The sequence below is a fragment of the Mirounga angustirostris genome, unplaced genomic scaffold (genome assembly GCF_029215605.1).
Source record: "Mirounga angustirostris isolate CCGP_5_RB_7025 unplaced genomic scaffold, mMirAng1.0.hap1 SCAF_13, whole genome shotgun sequence".
In the NCBI taxonomy this organism is placed as follows: Eukaryota; Metazoa; Chordata; class Mammalia; order Carnivora; family Phocidae; genus Mirounga; species Mirounga angustirostris.
The window spans coordinates 6582274-6598817 of record NW_026991721.1 but is presented as its reverse complement, the minus strand read 5'-3'; the positions used below and the strand labels follow the sequence as shown (position 1 = coordinate 6598817).

The window sequence follows — 16544 nt, the reverse complement described above, 5'->3', positions numbered from 1 at the left end:
GTGATAAACCAGGCTTACCGGAAGGGAAATGTTTACAATGAACAAGTTAATGGTTTGAACTATCCACAAATACAAGGCAACATGACCGTGCTACTCATAGGATAATTTCAGAAGTTATAACAAGTTTTAATTCAGAGCCTCCATAAGCGGTTAAGAGCCTGTAGAGCCTGCAGCGGGACACAGCTGTCCTGTGGTCTGATAAGTGCCATCTTCTGTAAATACCGTCACCATTCTCTGGGGGCTGTGTGGTCAACAGCCTTATTTGGAGATTATGTCAAAGGTCTGTATGAATGTGAGGCTGGGGCCAAATTTCAACAACCAAGGCCAACAACCCTGGGGAGTAGGTACCATCGTCATCCCCATTTTACAGATGGGGAAACTAAGGCTGAGGGATGTTGAAATGAAGTGCCTAATGTCCCTAAGAGAGTGGCTGAAGCAGGTTGCCAAATCAGGGCTGTGGGAGCCCCAAGCCCACGCTCAGTCAAGATTTCTCAAAGCCCTCCCAAACACTTTTTCACCGGGGCAGAATGTCAGTGCTGAGAGGAGCACCCCAAAACTTCTCTGCTTCCTCCCACTGCCAGGGTCACACAACTACAGAAAGAGAGCTGGGCTCTTCTGCGCTCCACTGCTACCTCCATTTGATCAGCTCCAGTTTTGTCCTCAGGGAAGGAAGAGTTTGGGGAAGCAGGGTCCTGGGCTGCCCTCCCTGGGGTCTGTGGGTGCACTCAGGACTCAGACACAGAAGGCCAGCTTGGCCGTGGGCTTCCAGTCCCCAAGCTACCATTTTCTGTCTCTATGACCCTGGGTGGGTCACCTACCCTTTGAGTCCCAGGCCCAGTGGGAGTGATTGAGCCTCCTGCTGACCTCATGGGGTTGCTATAGGATCAAATGAAATCATAAATGTGAAAATGCTTTGTAAGCTCTAAAGTGCTGTTTGCTCAGAAGGTGGTTGCCAGCTTGGTGCCTCTTCCTTGCCCTTATTCTACTCAATGCTTGTCTTTCTCTAAGAAGAAACCAACAGCAGTTTACCAGAATGAGAAATGGAGAGGTGAAAGAGACAGAGGGAGAGAGAGAGTGATTTGAGGCAGTGTGATCCATGGAAAAGAACATGCATGCTGAAATCAGACAGCTCTGGGTTCTGGAGTTTGAATTTTGGTTAGGCTGCTCACCAGCTGTATGATCTAGATGAGACACACAATCTACATGTCAGGGTTGTTACAGAATAGAAATAAAATAATACCACATGTTTAGCCCGGCATATAGTAAGAACTTGACAAATAGCAAAACCAGGGATGCCTGGGTGGCTCATTCACTGAGCGTCTGCCTTCGGCTTGGGTCATGATCCCAGGGTCCTGGGATTGAGCCCCACATTGGGCTCCCTGCTCACTGGGAAGCCTGCTTCTCCCTCTCCCACTCCCCCTGCTTGTGTTCCTGCTCTCGCTATCTCTCTCTGTCAAATAAATATATAAAATCTTAAAAAAACACACACAGCAAAACCAAATACACATGTTAATAAAAAGCTCCAAAAGTGGGAGCCCTTGGGGTTCTGATCACATTCCAAGGCAGTCATGCAGCACATACACACTAACTGATGTTTGAACTCTTTGGCTGAGCCCAAGTTGGATGGGTCAAGGTGACAAAGGCGGTCTGGTGGTGGCACATGTGAGGACTGACACAGGTCAGCCTCGACTGCATACATCTGCCTGATCCAGAAACACCACCCTGTCCCACTCCCCCCAGCATCCTGGGGCAGTGACTGAGCTCAGGGGCTCAGGTCTCAAATCTGTGTGTGTGTGTGTGTGTGTGTGTGATTGCGTGGTTCTGAAAGTCCCTTCCTGCCCTAACCGTTGGTGGAGCCACAAGGAGGACCTTTCAGAGGCAGCACATTCCAAGCTCCTCAGTCACTAACTTCTGCTTCGCGGCTGCAGAAACGTTCCTGGCCCCTGACCTCACCAGCTCCCACCCAGGGAGGCCAGGCGAGATTCCCAAGGGGCCACCGTGATTGCAGGAGTCCAGGGGCCCAGAGGTCTGAGAAACTAGGGCACTGTCCCTTGGCACCTTGTGTGAGCCTGGCTCAGTCACTTCCCTCCCTGAGCTCCAGAGAATGCCCATCTCTTGGGGCTGCAGTGAGGCAAATGGAGGCGATGGATGAGTGTGCTTGGCACCCAGCAAGTTCTTGTCAGTGCCCCTAGGATGTGAGGTGATGTTTGTGCGTTTCATTTTCCATTCACTTTTTATTTTTTCAAAGATGTATTTATTTATTTGAGAGAGAGAGATTGGGGGGATGGTGCAGAGGGAGAGGGAGAGAAATCCTTAAGCTGACTTCCCACTGAGCATAGAGCCCTACTTGGGCTCGATCCCAGGACCCTGTGATCATGACCTGAACTGAAATCAAGAGTTGGACGCTTAACCCACTGAGCCACTCAGGCACCCCTCCATTCACTTTTTTTTAAAGATTTTATTTATTTATTTGACAGAGAGATAGAGAGATTGAACAAGGCAGAGGGAGAAGCTGACTTCCCGCTGAGCAGGGAGCCCAATGAGGGGCTCGATCCCAGGACTCTGGGAACATAACCTGAGCTGAAGGCAGCTGCTTAACCGACTGAGCCACCCAGCGGCCCCTCCATTCACCTTTTAAATTGAAGTTCATTTATTTTATAAATGAGGTTGAAATTTACATAACATACAATTAACCATTTTAAAGCATAGACTTCAATAGAATTTTGTGCATTCACAATGTTGTGCAACCACCACTTCTCTCTAGTTTTCAAAACTTTTTTATTATACCAGAAAATCATCCCCTTCCCATGAAGAAATCACTCCCAATTGCATTTCCTGGGAACCACTAATCCTCTTTCTGTCTCTATGGATTTGCCTATTTTGTACATTTCATATAAATGGAATCATACCAAATGTGACCTTCTACATCTGGTTTCTTTCCCTTAGCATGTTTTCCAGGCTCATTTATGTTGTCGTATGTATAAATACTCTGTTCTTTTTTATTGCTGAATAATATTCTATTGTATGGATATACCAATTATTTATTTATTCATAAGTTGATGGACATTTGAATGTTTCTCCTTTTGGGGTATTATGACTAAGGCTGCTATAGACATTTGTGTACAAGTTTTTGTGCGGACATATGTTTCATTTATTTTGGGTATGTACCTAAGAGTAGAATTGCTGGCTCATATGGTAATTCTCTGTTTCACCTTGTGAAAAACTGCCAGACTGTTTTACAAAGCGGTTGCACCATTTTACATTCCTACTGGCAGTGTATGAGGGTTCTAATTTGCCCACATCCTTGCCAACATTTATTATTTCCGTTTTTGAAATGAAAGACATCCTAGAGGGTGTGATGTGGTATCTCATTGTGTTTTAATTTGCGTTTCCTTAATAACAGACCATGTTCCTTAATGATGAATATCTTTTCATGTGCTTTTTTGCTATTTATATATACTTTAGGGACGAATGTCTATTCAAGTCCTCTGCCCATTTCTAATTTTTTTTTAAGTTGGCTCCATGCCCAATGTAGGGCTTGAATTCACAACCTGAGATCAAGAGTCCCATGTTTTACGGACTGAGCCAGCCAGGCACCCCTAATTGTTTGTGTGTGTGTGTGTGTGTGTGGTTGTTGAATTATAAGAGTTCTTCATATATTCTGGCTAGCAAACCCTTATTAAAAATATGATCTGCAGATATTTTCTCCCATTCTGTAGGTTGTCTTTTCACATTTTTCAGAACACCCTTTTTTTTTTTTAAGATTTTATTTATTTATTTGACAGAGAGAGACACAGCGAGAGAGGGAACACAAGCAAGGGGAATCGGAGAGGGAGAAGCAGGCTTCCCGCTGAGCAGGGAGCCCAAAGCGGGGCTTGATCCCAGGACTGAGCCGAAGGCAGACGCTTAAGGACTGAGCCACCCAGGCGCCCCTTCAGAACACCCTTTGATGCACAAAAGTTTTTAACATTTTTATGAAGTCCAATCTCTGTTTTTTTCTTTTGTTGCTCATTCTTCCAGTGTCAGAGCTATGAATCTACTGCCAAATTTGAACATTTACCCCCATGTTTTCTTCTACTTGTTTTATAATTTTGGTTCTTATATTTTGGTTCCTGGCTAAATTGAAGTTTAATATACATCTAGTGAAGTGCGCTCATCCAACATGTTCAGCTCAATGACTTGTTACATGTATGTAAACCCGTGTAGCTACTGCCCTCATCATGATAGAGGACATTTCTACAGCTCCCAAGCTCCTTGTGGCCCCCCTCAATCACCACTCCCCACCCACGGGTACCACTATTCTGACTTCTAGCATCATTGATGACTTTTGCCTGTTCTTGAACTTCGTATAAACGGATGTGTCCTTCGGTGGCCGATCGCACTTATTTCTCCAGGATAAGTCCCAGGGGTGGACTTATTAGGTCACAGGGTACATGGACCTGAGCTGAAGGCAGATGCTCAACCAACTAAGCCACCCAGGTGGCCCTTAAGTTATTTTAAAACATGATCTTTATTTTTTACTTTGCCTTCTATTTTTTAATTTTTCATTGCATTTCTCTTTTACTAGGCAGTACTTTTACATGCTTCAAGATCCAGAAGCTACACAAGGGTACACGGTGGAAACCACACTCTGGTGTGACCACCTTCTTGTGTATCTTTTTTACCCAGAAGGTCGCCTGCTCTGCATCCTGTTTTCTCCTTGCTTTTTTGTTTTCTTGTATCTTGGAAATCCTTCCACGAAGTATATGTAGATCTGCCCCATTAAAAAAAAAAAAGCCTACTTCGTTGAACTATATTTTACATTCAGTACCATGTATTGGTCGGTTGTTTGATCATTTTAGATACCTGTGAGCATGTTCAAATCAAGATATAGAACATTTCCACACACCCCCCCCCAAAAAGTTCTCTCCTGCCTCTTTGCAGTCATTCTCTCCTCCTTCCCACGGGAAGTCACTTATCTCAGTTCTATTGCCACAGATTAGTTCGGTCTCTTTGGACTTTCACATCGGTGGAAGCCTATAGTTCGAGCCCTTTTGTGTCTGCCTTCTGACTCACACCATTAGGTCTGAGACTCACCTGGATGTGCGGAGCAGCAGCTTACTCCTTTTGATTGCTGAGTCCGACCCCACTGCATGATGGAGCAGTTTCTATATCCATTGTCCTGAATTAACTGAATATGAAGTCGAATGGAGCCAGCTGTGGGGGAGGTAGGGATGATTAAAGACTTGGTCTTGGCCCCAGGACACTTACAGCGCCGCCGAGAGGTGATCAGACACTGAGGAAAACAGCCCTGGTGGTAGGTCGGCAATGCTGGGGGACCAGAGCTGGAGAGCACCAGGGGGCACTACAGGAAGCCCCAGGAAGGAAGGATTCTTTCCCACCAGGGGAGGGCAGGCTTCCTGGCAGGGGAGTAGGTGAGGTTGGGGGAGCTGTTCCTGGGGTTGAAGTCGGTGGGCACAAAGGCCTGGGGACGCTGAGGTCCAGAGCACGTGGTGGGATGTGTGTTGGGCTGTGAGCTGGAAGGGTGGGCAGAGTGAGGCCTAAGCCAGGGTCCTTGAATGCCCCGCCGAGGAACTTGACTTGGGCTGGGAGACAAGGGGACTCCTGAGTGGTGTTTGAACAGGGAAGTGACCTGTGCCCAGTTCGCTGAGGCTGGAATCTAGGGAAGAGGGGGCTGGAGTCCCTTGTGGGAAGGTCTTCTGGGCCTGGCCCTCCAGGCTCTCAAGGTCAGAGGGAGTCATGTGGTGGGGCCCGGGCGAGGAAGAGGATGAGGTACAAGTGGGGGCTGGGCTGCTGTTTCCAGGGCCTACTGTTTGAGCATGCACAGGGGCCTGTCCCTCTGCTGTCCTTTGAGGCTCATGCCACCCTGTTGCGATGGCAGGCCTGTCCCCATGAGGCAGATGAGGACCCTGAGGCTCCAGAGAAGAAAGGGGCTGGATTAAGCAGGAGTCAGGGACAGGGCTACCATGTCCCCACTCTTGTCCTGGGTTTCCCTCCCCCACCAGCCACCTCTCCAGCCCAGGGCATCCTAGAGAGCATCAAAGACATGGTCCCAGCCACCTGCATCTCTGATCTGTTCTGCAACCTCAGGCCAGCCCCTTTTCCTCTGGGAGCCTCAGTTTTCTCTTCTTGCAGGTGAGTAATTTACACACTGTAAGCCCTAAAACCAGAAGTTTCAGTGGAGATCCACCTGGGGGAGGGGCAGGGCAGACCCCCGGGTCCCTCACCTCTGCTCCAACCAGCACAGTTTGGGGAAGCAGCAGAGGATCACCATAAGACTTCTGGAGTCAGGTGGCCTGGGTTCGAGCCCCAGCTCAGCCGCTTTCTGGCTGTGTGACCTGGGCCATTCTTTTAACTTCTCTATGCCTCAGTCTCCTCATTGTGAAAGTAATATAATGTTTGTACCTGCTTTTCAGGGTTGTTGGGGGAGTAAATGAGATTAGATGCGGATGGCACTTAGCACAGGACTGGTTTCCCGTAGAAGGGCTCAGTAAGTGTTAGCATTTTCATGCCATCGAGTTTTGTGCCATGTGGACCATTCCCTCTGCGTGGAGGGCATCAGGGGTCCTGCTGTCAGTGCTCAGGATGGCTCTGCCCGCTCAGCCTCACCCCTTAGGGCTCCTGGAGCAGTTCCTGCTCCCTGCAGACCTAAGCCCAGGACAGTTAGGGCCTGTCACCCAGTTCTTGGGCTCTCCTCACAGTCCTGGACCTGAGGCCTACCCCCACCCCTGGGCTCCAGGGTGCCAGATCCTGCTCCGGGCCAGGAGGGGGATGAAACGCTCATCCTGGCATAAAAGGCTGGCAGGCCTAGGCCGGGCCAATAAATCACCCCACCCTCGCTGGGAGGACCTCTGGGCACCCATGTAAACTGAGTCATGGGGGGCGAGGGGGTGAGTCATGCGGCCTGTGAGTGGGAGCCAGATGGGGCAGAACTTGCCTGTGGAGGGCCTTTGGCCATGCCTCAAAAAGCCCCAACTCTCAGGGCCCCTCCAACACCTGGCAGGACCCCAGCCTGCCCGGCCGAGGGGCAGGGGTCTGGAGGCTGGACTCAGCGTGCACGCCAGTGCCCGTGTGTTCCTGCGTGAGTGTGTATGTGTGGTGTCAGGGAGGGGAGCCGGGCTGGCAGACCGGAAAGGGAGGCTCTGGCTCCGGAGGAAAGGATGGGGGTTTGGAAAGGAGTCAAAGCCTTAAGAGAGGAAGATTTTGGCGGGAATGCTTCTCTGCCCTCTCCTGGCCTCTGGGGGTTTGACTGATTTTTTTTCTCCCCCTGTGGGACAAGCTTTCTCTTTTGAGCCTGGGAGGAGCCAGGGCCCAGTGGGTGACATGTCTGTCCTCTAGAGTTCCCAGGAGCCAGAGCTGCTCAGTGACCGGGGACACAGCTCCCTGCCACAGGGGTGTGTATGAACATTTTAGGGGAGTTGTGGAGGCTGCCAGAGTGTTTCTAGCCTTGACCATGGCCAAGTTACTTTACCTCTTCTGTCTGCAATTCCTTCCTCAGTAAAATGAGGGCTGTGAGGACCAAAATGCATTAATGCATGCAAACTGCTTGGAGGAGTGCCAGGTACCGACTAGGTCATGTGCCCATTCACTCTTACTATCTGACCCCCAGTGTCCTCAGCTAAACAAGTGGGTGAGGGGAGGGGGCCAGGGCACCCTTTGTGTGGCCATTGCTTTGGTTCCAGTCTCTGAGGTCATTCCCTGGGAAGCTGCCCCATACCGTGCCCCACTGCCTGACTCTGTCCCTCTGTCCAGCCGGGGGGTTTTCATGCCCTGGTGGGAAGCCAATAATCAAGGGAAAATGGGTTCAGTGGGTCTCTGGGCTGTGTGCCCTCAGGTTACCCCCTCAGTGTCTGGGGGATGCGCGTCAGAGAAGTGGGGAGTTTCCCTCCCTGGATGAATCAGCTGTGTGACCCAAGCCTCGTCCCTGCCAGGGCCCCTCCCAGTGGGCGGGAGTGGGGTGCAGTTGCCCTGCTGGGAAAATCCCCCAAACCTCACCAAAGCCCTGGCTGAAACTTTCTCCCAACTCAGCTGTTTCCTGTCTTCTCCGGCTCAGCCACCTAGCCCCAGCTGAGATCAGGGGTCAGGTAGATATTCTCCCCATTCCCCAGCCAGCCCCTCTAGAGCCTCCTCCCTGGGGTTTGGGGTACACAGGACATGTGAGTGGGAGGAGGTAGATTGTGTGTGTGGGGGTCTCCTTTCCCTGGCCTCAGTCATCCTTTATGTGGTTTTATAAAAGAGGGCTGAGCATAGGGGCTTGTCCAAGTTTACTCAGCCTAGCCCACCCTGGGCCTGGGCTGTTTCCTTACTCCAAACAGGGAAGAATCCCCTGCCAGCCTGAGGGGGTGGATCCTGGGGAGTCCCTGGCCTGGTAGGGAAGCAGTCTTTACCATAGGCCTGGGAGATCCTTCCTGCCCAGGTAGGCTTAGTCACTGTACTCTCTGCATCTCAGTTTCTCCATCAGTAAAATGGGAATCTTAGTCTTGGCCCAGTCTGTCCTCTCCGGCAGTTCTGAGGACCTAACTTGTGTAGTTTACAAGTCAGGTCCTAAGTCCTTGATGGGGCTTATTTATCGTTGCAGCTCCTCACTCCAAGAGCACTTTCCCTTTTTTTTTTTTAAAGATTTTATTTATTCATAAGAGACACAGAGAGAGAGGCAGAGGGAGAAGCAGGCTCCCCACTGAGCAGGGAGCCCGATGCGGGACTCGATCCCAGGACCCTGGGATCATGACCTGAGCCGAAGGCAGACTCTTAACCATCTGAGCCACCCAGGCACCCCCAACAGCACTTTCCTATAGTGCTGGGCTCAACAATGCCATCAGGCGCTCTGGGGTTGGATGACCTGGATTCAAATCTTGGCTCTGTCACTTACGGCTTTGTAACCTGGAACCAATTACTGCACCTCTTTGGGCCTCCGTTTCCTTTTCTGCAAAACAGCAGTAATAACAGAGCCAGGTGAGACTTTGATGAGATGATGGAGGGAAACACTCAGCACAGTGCCTCGCTCTTGTTATGAACAGAATGAGGAAACAGGCCCGGAGACAGAGAGTGACTTTCATTCAATCACTCATTTATTCAATAATGTTTACTTGGCACTTGTGCTAGGCCAGGTCCTATGCTGGACCCTGAAGACACCCTGCAGGATAAAGTGGAGCCACTGTCCTTGCGGGGGTCCCCAGACACACAGATGAGAGCCACACACAGCAGGGTGGGTGTTCTGGGAGCTTGGGGTGTGGATGAATGGGGAAGGACAAATCTCTGGGAGGATGGGCTGGTAGGTGTGACATGTGTTCAGCCAGGAAAGCATGTGAGGGTCAGGCACACCAAATGGAGGTGACAGCATGAGCAAGACACAAAAATGAGAAAGGCCAGCATGCCTGCAAGAAAACAACAGGCAGCTCATGCTTCTGGAACAAGAAGGGTGAAGCAGAGAATGAAGGAGAGGAGTCCAGAGGAACAGGTAGGGACTGGATTTGAATTGAAATTTAGATTTGGATTTTAGTTAATTTATGGAGAGGTTGCTCTGGCCAAGCACTGTGCTAGGCTCTGGGGATAGGGCTGAGATTTAGATGTTGTTCTTGCTTTCACTAAGCCCCACAGTCTGGGCATATGGCTTAGGACCAGCGAGAGATAGGCATCAATCGAGTGATTATATAAGTAACCTCCCAATCCTTGCTGAATGACAGGTGTTCAAGCAGAAGGAACGTCCTGAGGCCCAGGGCTGCATGCCAAGGGGTGAAGGAAGTGCCAGTTGGCTCCAGTGGGGTGAGCACAGGCAGGAAGGGGCACCTGAGGGAAGCTGGGGCTTGGCAGGGGTCTAGGGTCATGGCTGCCTCCAGAGAGTGGACTCTATATTGCAGGCTACGGGGAACCACGGAAGGGTTTTGTTTTGTTTTGTTTTGTTTTTAAGATTTTATTTATTTATTTGACAGAGAGAGAAAGAGCACAAGCAGGGGAAGCAGCAGACAGAGGGAGAGGGAGAAGCAGGCTCCCCACTGAAGAGAGAGCCTGATGCAGGTCTCTATCCCAGGACCCTGGGATCATGACCTGAGCCCAAGGCAGCCGCTTAACCAACTGAGCCACCCAGGCGCCCCAAAGGAAGGGTTTTGAGGAGAGGGGGGCACGGGTAGCTCTGCAGGAGAGCTGGCTGTAGGAGGAGAGATGGGGTCGGTGGGAGGCAATGAGGCAGAGGAGGCAAGCTGCAGTGGTGTGCGAGTGAGGAGTGGGCTAAGGCAGCGCCATGAGGATGGAAGAGGGAGGGAAGTGTGTGAAATGCTCTGTTAGGAAAGGAGAATCAGGTGCTGTTGATACCACCTGGGCTGCTTTGCGGGACCCATCAGGGCCTGGCAGGATCCCCCCAAGCCTTGGCCCGATTTGGTCAAGTGCAAAGCATTGCTTGTCTGAGGGATGCAGGGCAATGGGCTCCAAGTCAGAGACCACCTAGCTCTGGGACTTCCCAGGACTGGGCTGAGGGAACTCAGCCCTGGGGAAACTTGGGGTGAGGAGGAAGCTGGGGAGGGGGCTGAGCCAGCATCTCATGACTCACCCATTTCCACCCAGTCAGCCCAGTGGCATCTCCGCTCCCCTGCTCCAAATTCCAATTTGGTGAGGCTGCTGGAGGCTGAGTCAGCTCCGGCACGGCACGAGAGCAGCGTCCCAAGGGGCTCCTTGCCAGAAACCCTGGCCTCCAATCAAGGCCAGGGCCAGGCACAGGGCTGGGGGATGTTGGAGCCAGACTCCCAGATTACAGTAGCCTCAGTTGAGTGGTGCTGCCCACATCATGTGAGTGAATGTGCCTTGTGGGTTGTGAAGAACTCATGGTGGGTGAGGCCCTGGGTAACAGTCTGAGGAGGAGGCAGGGGCCAGGGTGTTAAGTCCTACTCTGCCCAACTCACTGCATGACCCTGAGAGAACTCCTTTTCCCTCTTGGCTTCTATTTCCTTGAACACACAATGGGACCAACATCTCCAAAGCAGGTTGTGAGACTTAAATAAGACATATGAAGTGCTATGCAAACTGTCCAGGGGCCCAGGACAGTCAGGGCGGGAGAAGTGAGTCTAAACGAGAGCGCTTCCAGAGTTCCTTATGGTTGCGCAGGTTGTTTACTGCGTAAGGATGTCCAACCCAGGCGGCTGAAGTCTAGCCCATCCTCTGCTCACCAGACCATATCCCCTAACCTAGAAATGCCAGGAGCAAGAGGGTACCTTTCTCTAACTGACACAAATACACCCTGTGCTCAGACTTTGCTGGGTCAAGCCCCTAGATTTATGGGAAACCACTGAGAAACTGATTCTGATTCTTGGGATGGAGGGGAAGCAGGACTGGCTTTGCAGAGACTCTCAGAGAGGTTCCCAGCCTTGGCAATGAGGTGAATCTTATTACTGGGGGCAGTTAGGGGTACCCACTTAGGGCAGAGAAGCAGTCTCTCCTGGCCCCTGCCTCTCCCCAGCAACCAAAGCAGGTAACCAGTATTTTAAAAAACACTCAAGACACACACCCAAACTGGGTTTTATTGAAATGCCAGGAGCAGGCACATGTCAAGGTAGTAAAGGAAGGAAGGAAGGTGGTGCAGGCTGTATGAGGTGGCAGGGAGGGGCAGGCCCCATGTCCATGGCCCTGGCACCCCTTCTCTCTGCCAAGGGCTGAGTGGGTACAATCACCCCCTCCCCCCCAACAAAATAGCATGCTTAGGCCTGCAGGGCCTTTGCCCCTTGGACTGAAGGCTCCAAGAGGGACTGGAAGCACTAATGTTTCTCTCTTGTGAGGGAAGAGAAGGAAAGGATTTAGGAGGAGAGGGAGGTACAGCTGGGGATGAGGGTGGCCAAGGAAGGCTCTCCTCCTGGGAATCTGTACCCAGCCTGTGGTCCTGGATGACCGAGGGGAGCAGCAGTGAAAAGAGAGGCTGAGGGTCCGGCCCTCAGGGAGCCAGAGCCTCCAGCTGGTGGGGACTTGAGTCAGCCCTGAACGGAGGGCAAGAGTTCAAAGGGATCGAAGATGCAGGCAGTTCCCGATTGGCGTAGTCCTCAGAGCTAGGGGGCTCAAACTCCTTGGGACAAAGAGGAGGAAGATGGGAGGATCCAACCCTAGCAGGGAGCGGGGGGAAAGGGGCAATAGGTGGTCTCCCCCCCCTTGGCCACACTAGGTTAGTTCCACATTGTTGGCGCGGTCCAGCACACGGGAGCCGCGGGTACTGCCCCCCAGCTGAAAACGACTCTCATAGAGAGTGGGGCAGAGGTGCCAGCGGTTGGCCCGGTAGATGCCCAGGTAGGTGTAGACGTCAGGCTTGTAGGTGAGCAGGCACTTAATGCCTGCCGCACGGATGGCAGCATCTGCCTCCAGTACACCCAAGCGGTCCGTAAAGTCATCCGTGTAAACACAGATGACCTGGCGCCCACCCTCCCTGGCCCGTGGGCTCACCTTGGCCACCTGAAGCCGGCCCTCGACCACAGCCCGAGCAATGCCAGCCCAGGCGTGGTCCAGCTTGAAGCCAGGTGCCAGGTGTATCAGCCACTTGCCAGAGAGCACATGATGGGTGATGGCCAGCTGGCGCAGGGTACTCGGTGTGATGGGCCGCCCGCTGGTCTGCAGAGCTTCCCAGGCTGCCTGCAGGCCCTGCACATCACCCGAGTTGGGGACATAGCCCTGCCCATATGCTGCAATCCAGCCCACAGGCTCAGAGTTGGGCGAGCCAGGGTCCCCATAGCGAGTAACTTGGGATGGTGGGTACTTGGCCAACCAGGCATCCAGCTCGGCAGCAGGTGTGGTTCGGGCATCAAACACCAGCCAGGGGTCCATGTCAGCTGCCATGGCCTCTGCGGCCAGGTGCTCAGCAGTGAAGCCATCCTCACGGCCGCCTGGAGAGTCTTCCTCCTCCATCTCTTCACCTGGCTCCATCCTGCTGTGAAGGAACGGAGTTAGGGCAGGCCCAGGACACATCTACAGTTTGCTGGGCCGTACCAGGTGCAGCCAATGGGCTAAACTCGGTGGCCTTGGGCAGGACTTAACGTCCATGCCTCAGTTGCATCTTTACAGAGGACAACTGTTCCTGTCCCCTAGAGCTGTTGAGCATTAAACACCTGAGGTGGAATAAGCGCTGCATAAAGGTTGTTGATGATCTTATTACCACTCTCCCCGATTTACAGACCAGAAAACTGAAGCTCAGAGAGAAGTGACTTACCCAAGGTCACACCTGCAACGAGTGACAAGGCCGAAATGTGAATTCAGGTGTGGGAGCAAGCAGCCCCGCTACACCTCCTGGCCCTGACAATAACTGGCAAGGATCCCGAGCGCTGGGATTTAACGAAGGGAGGCAAAGAAGCGCACGTTCGCGCAGCATCGAGGCAGGCCCAGTAGGGCCAGACCTTCGAGGATGGCGCTGTCGGGCCCACTTGAAGACGAGCACATTGATGCCCAGAAAGGGCAGTGACCAGTCCAAGGCCAATGGGGCGGTGGCCGGCCTGGAACCCAGGCTTGGTAGAGCCTACGAGAGCGCCAGCCTGGAACCCAGGCTTGGTAGAGCCTACGAGAGCGCCAGCCTCGGGCCAGCCGCGCCCGCCACCATTAGCGCCCACAGCCCGAGCCGCGCCCCCGCCCAGCCCTGCCCTGCCCCCTCCCGCAGCCCCGCCGTCACCTCCGGCCTTCGCCGCGCTCGGCGCCGGCCCAGCCCCGCGCCCGGCTCCGCTCCTGCCGGGGCTCTGCGCCGCCTGCGCCGCCGCCGCCGCCACCGCCGCCGCCGCCGCCGCGCCCCGCCCCCGCCACGGCCGCCGCCGCCGCCATCTTAGCGCCCGCCGTCTCAACAACAACTTTATAGACAAGCGCAGCACGGGGCGGGGCCGCCGGGCCGGTCGGCCGCGCCGCGGGGCGGGACCTGCAAGGGGAGGGGCTGACCTCGGGGGCGGGGCCGTCGGGGAACCCGGGGCGGGGCGGGGCTTCGGGGGCGGGGCTAACGTTCGCTCTCCTAAGCTCGGGGGCCGGCGGGAGTGGCGGTCCGGTCCGGGAGCGACGCGCACCGCCAGGGAGGCTCCAAGGGGAGGGCGCTCCGCCCTGCGAGCGACGTCCTGACCCGCGGCGCTAGGACCCCGTGGGGAGCGGCGGGGGCGGAGCGGGCGGCACAAGGACCCGGGGGAACCGCGGCAGGCGGGCGGCGAGCAGGCCCGGGGGCCGGGAAGCTGCGGGCGGCGGCGCTGGGCCCGGCGCGGCAAGAGAGGCCCTGAGATGCCGAGCAAGAAGAAAAAGTATAACGCGCGGTTCCCGCCGGTGAGCACGTGGCCGGGCCCGGGAGGAGCGGGCCGGGCTCTCGGGAGGCTCGGGCCCAAGCCGGGCTGGCGGGGGGGGGCGTCGGGCGCATCGAGGTGTTCGGGGGCACGGACGCCCCGCCCCCTTCCGTGCTCTCCCCGCGTCCGTGCCCCCCGCCCCCTTTCTCCCGGGATACCCTCTCTCGGTCCGCCCTCCCCAGCACCCCTTTCTGGGACGGAGGTGACAGGGTCCAAGTTTTCTGCCCCCTCCCCAGGCGCGGATCAAGAAGATCATGCAAACTGACGAAGAAATTGGGAAGGTGGCGGCGGCAGTGCCTGTCATCATCTGTATCCTGTCGGGGCCTGGCCAGGTTGAGGGACGTGGGGTAGGGAGGGAGCCCGGGATCGCCTTGTTTAGGCTGGGGATCCCCCACCCGTGTTCTCCTTGACGCTCCTCAGCCCGGGCGCTTGAGCTGTTCCTGGAGTCGCTGTTGAAAAAGGCTTGCCAGGTGACCCAGTCCCGAAATGCCAAGACCATGACCACATCCCACTTGTGAGTGGCCTGGGAGCTGGTTGGGCCCAGTGGGACCCTGCCCCAGAAGTTCACACACTTAGGGGAGGTGGGAGGCTGCTGGGAGACCAGCAATGCCTCAAACACTGGTGAGTTTGAACTGGGGGAGGAGGGGTTGGGTGGTCTAGCCAGGCGGAAAGGTCCAGTAGTGGAGATGGGGTGGAGGTTTTCCAGGCTCTATTCTCCTGACATCCAGAGACCCTTGCTGTCCCTTGCTGAGGGCCCAGACATCTGGGCCCCACCTGAATGCTGTCTTCTCCCCCCACCCTTCCAGGAAGCAGTGCATTGAGCTGGAGCAGCAGTTTGACTTCTTGAAGGACCTGGTGGCCTCTGTGCCTGACATGCAGGGAGATGGGGAAGACAACCACATGGACGGGGACAAGGGTACCCGCAGGTGGGGAGCCAGGGCCAGGTGTCCAGGCAAGGAAGGCCAAGGCCACTGGGGCTGGGGGTGGTTGGGGGGTGGTCAGGGAGTGGTGAGATCTCTGGGCAGATGGACTGTACCTTCCCGAAGGGGCCGGAAGCCAGGAAGCAGTGGCCGGAAGAATGGTGGGATGGGAAGCAAAAGCAAGGACAAGAAGCTGTCAGGGACGGACTCGGAGCAGGAGGTGAGTGAGGCCCCCAGCCTGCTGCCCTACCCCATGGTGTGGAGCAGGCAGTCTTGCATCAGGCCTTGCTGGCTGGACACCTGGTCCCATCCTCACCTATGGTTTTTTGTAAATTGGGGCTATAAAGGTCAGGCTATAGAGATCAGTCACCTGTCCCTGCCATTCCCAGGGGTCTATGTTCTACAGTGATGGGCTCATGCTTTTCTTGTCTCCTCTGACCCCTGTCTTGCTCCCAGGATGAGTCTGACGATACAGACACTGAGGGGGAAGAGGAGACATCACAGGCCCCACCCCAGGCCAGTCATCCCCCTGCCCACTTTCAGAGGTAAGCAGTTCAGTGGCACCAGAGGGGGCTAGCAGACTCCGCAAGGCTGACTTGTTTTTTTGTCCTTGTGGCCGATTTGGGGGACGGGGGCGGGGAACTGAGCATGGCTTAATGGCAGGAGACTGTTCTCAGAAGGTCTCCTCCTCCACCCAGGATGGGGCCTGGGCAGGCGCTGTGTGACCTGCTCTGGGTCCTTCCCTTCACTGAGCTTGGCTGCCCTTTGGTACAGAGGGCCACAGGCTCCATGCTCATGGGGGTGGGGTAGGGCTCAGTGGGCACGAATGGGCACCGGAGAGGGGCCTGATCTTTCTCTCCTGTTTCTGCCCTGCAGCCCCCCGACACCCTTCATGCCCTTCACTTCGACTCTGCCTCTGCCCCCAGCACCCCCGGGCCCCTCAGCACCTGACGCAGAGGATGAAGAGGACTATGACTCCTAGCGCCCTCTGCCCCCCAGGCCACGCCCCCTTTTAGTTGGTTTTAGTTGCTCTGGGGGGAGGAGAGAAGATAGAGCTGTTCTTAAATTTATTAAAAAATTAATAATAAAAGGGAACACCGGTGTCTGTCCCAGCCTATGTACAGGGCTCTGTGGCCACCTTCCCACCCATCCACCTGCTTGCTTTCCCCATGCTGAGCTGAGGCCAGGAGCGGTGGCGGGCAGGGCAGCAGCTGAGTGAAGGGGGGGTCCAGAGGCCACGGTTCTGCCGGGGTAGGAGCAGGGCTGCTGACAGAAGGAAGGTAGGCAGAGCGGTGGTGTAGGGCCGGAGCCAGAGGTCCTGGTTATGCTGGGGGACAACCTGTTCCGTTGTGCT

General features: G+C 54.7%; 2 protein-coding genes across 6 annotated transcripts; one reads left to right on the top strand and one right to left on the bottom strand.

The window, feature by feature from the left end:
• Positions 1-11489: 11489 nt before the first annotated feature.
• On the bottom strand, positions 11490-13788 carry CUNH11orf68 (chromosome unknown C11orf68 homolog). 4 transcript variants are annotated; one of them, XM_045893248.3, is made up of 2 exons: positions 13628-13788; positions 11490-12895 (listed from the first exon to the last, which is right to left on the bottom strand). In XM_045893248.3, exons 1-2 carry the CDS (start codon positions 13771-13773, stop codon positions 12136-12138), a joined length of 906 nt encoding a protein of 301 aa, XP_045749204.2. In that variant the 5' UTR covers positions 13774-13788; the 3' UTR covers positions 11490-12135. The 4 variants fall into 4 exon arrangements, with proteins under 4 accessions (XP_045749204.2, XP_045749203.2, XP_064432247.1 ...); XM_045893247.3 differs by having other exon boundaries at positions 11490-12892; XM_064576177.1 differs by lacking the exon at positions 13628-13788 and adding an exon at positions 13175-13314 and having other exon boundaries at positions 11490-12892.
• A 175-nt stretch (positions 13789-13963) lies between these two features.
• DRAP1 (DR1 associated protein 1) lies at positions 13964-16285 on the top strand. 2 transcript variants are annotated; one of them, XM_045893242.3, is made up of 7 exons: positions 13964-14253; positions 14507-14579; positions 14691-14784; positions 15077-15196; positions 15296-15410; positions 15647-15735; positions 16067-16285. In XM_045893242.3, the coding sequence occupies exons 1-7, from the start codon at positions 14212-14214 to the stop codon at positions 16170-16172; spliced, it is 639 nt and encodes a 212-aa protein (XP_045749198.1). In that variant the 5' UTR covers positions 13964-14211; the 3' UTR covers positions 16173-16285. The 2 variants fall into 2 exon arrangements, with proteins under 2 accessions (XP_045749198.1, XP_045749200.1); XM_045893244.3 differs by having other exon boundaries at positions 13966-14253; positions 15317-15410.
• The last annotated feature ends 259 nt before the right edge of the window (positions 16286-16544 follow it).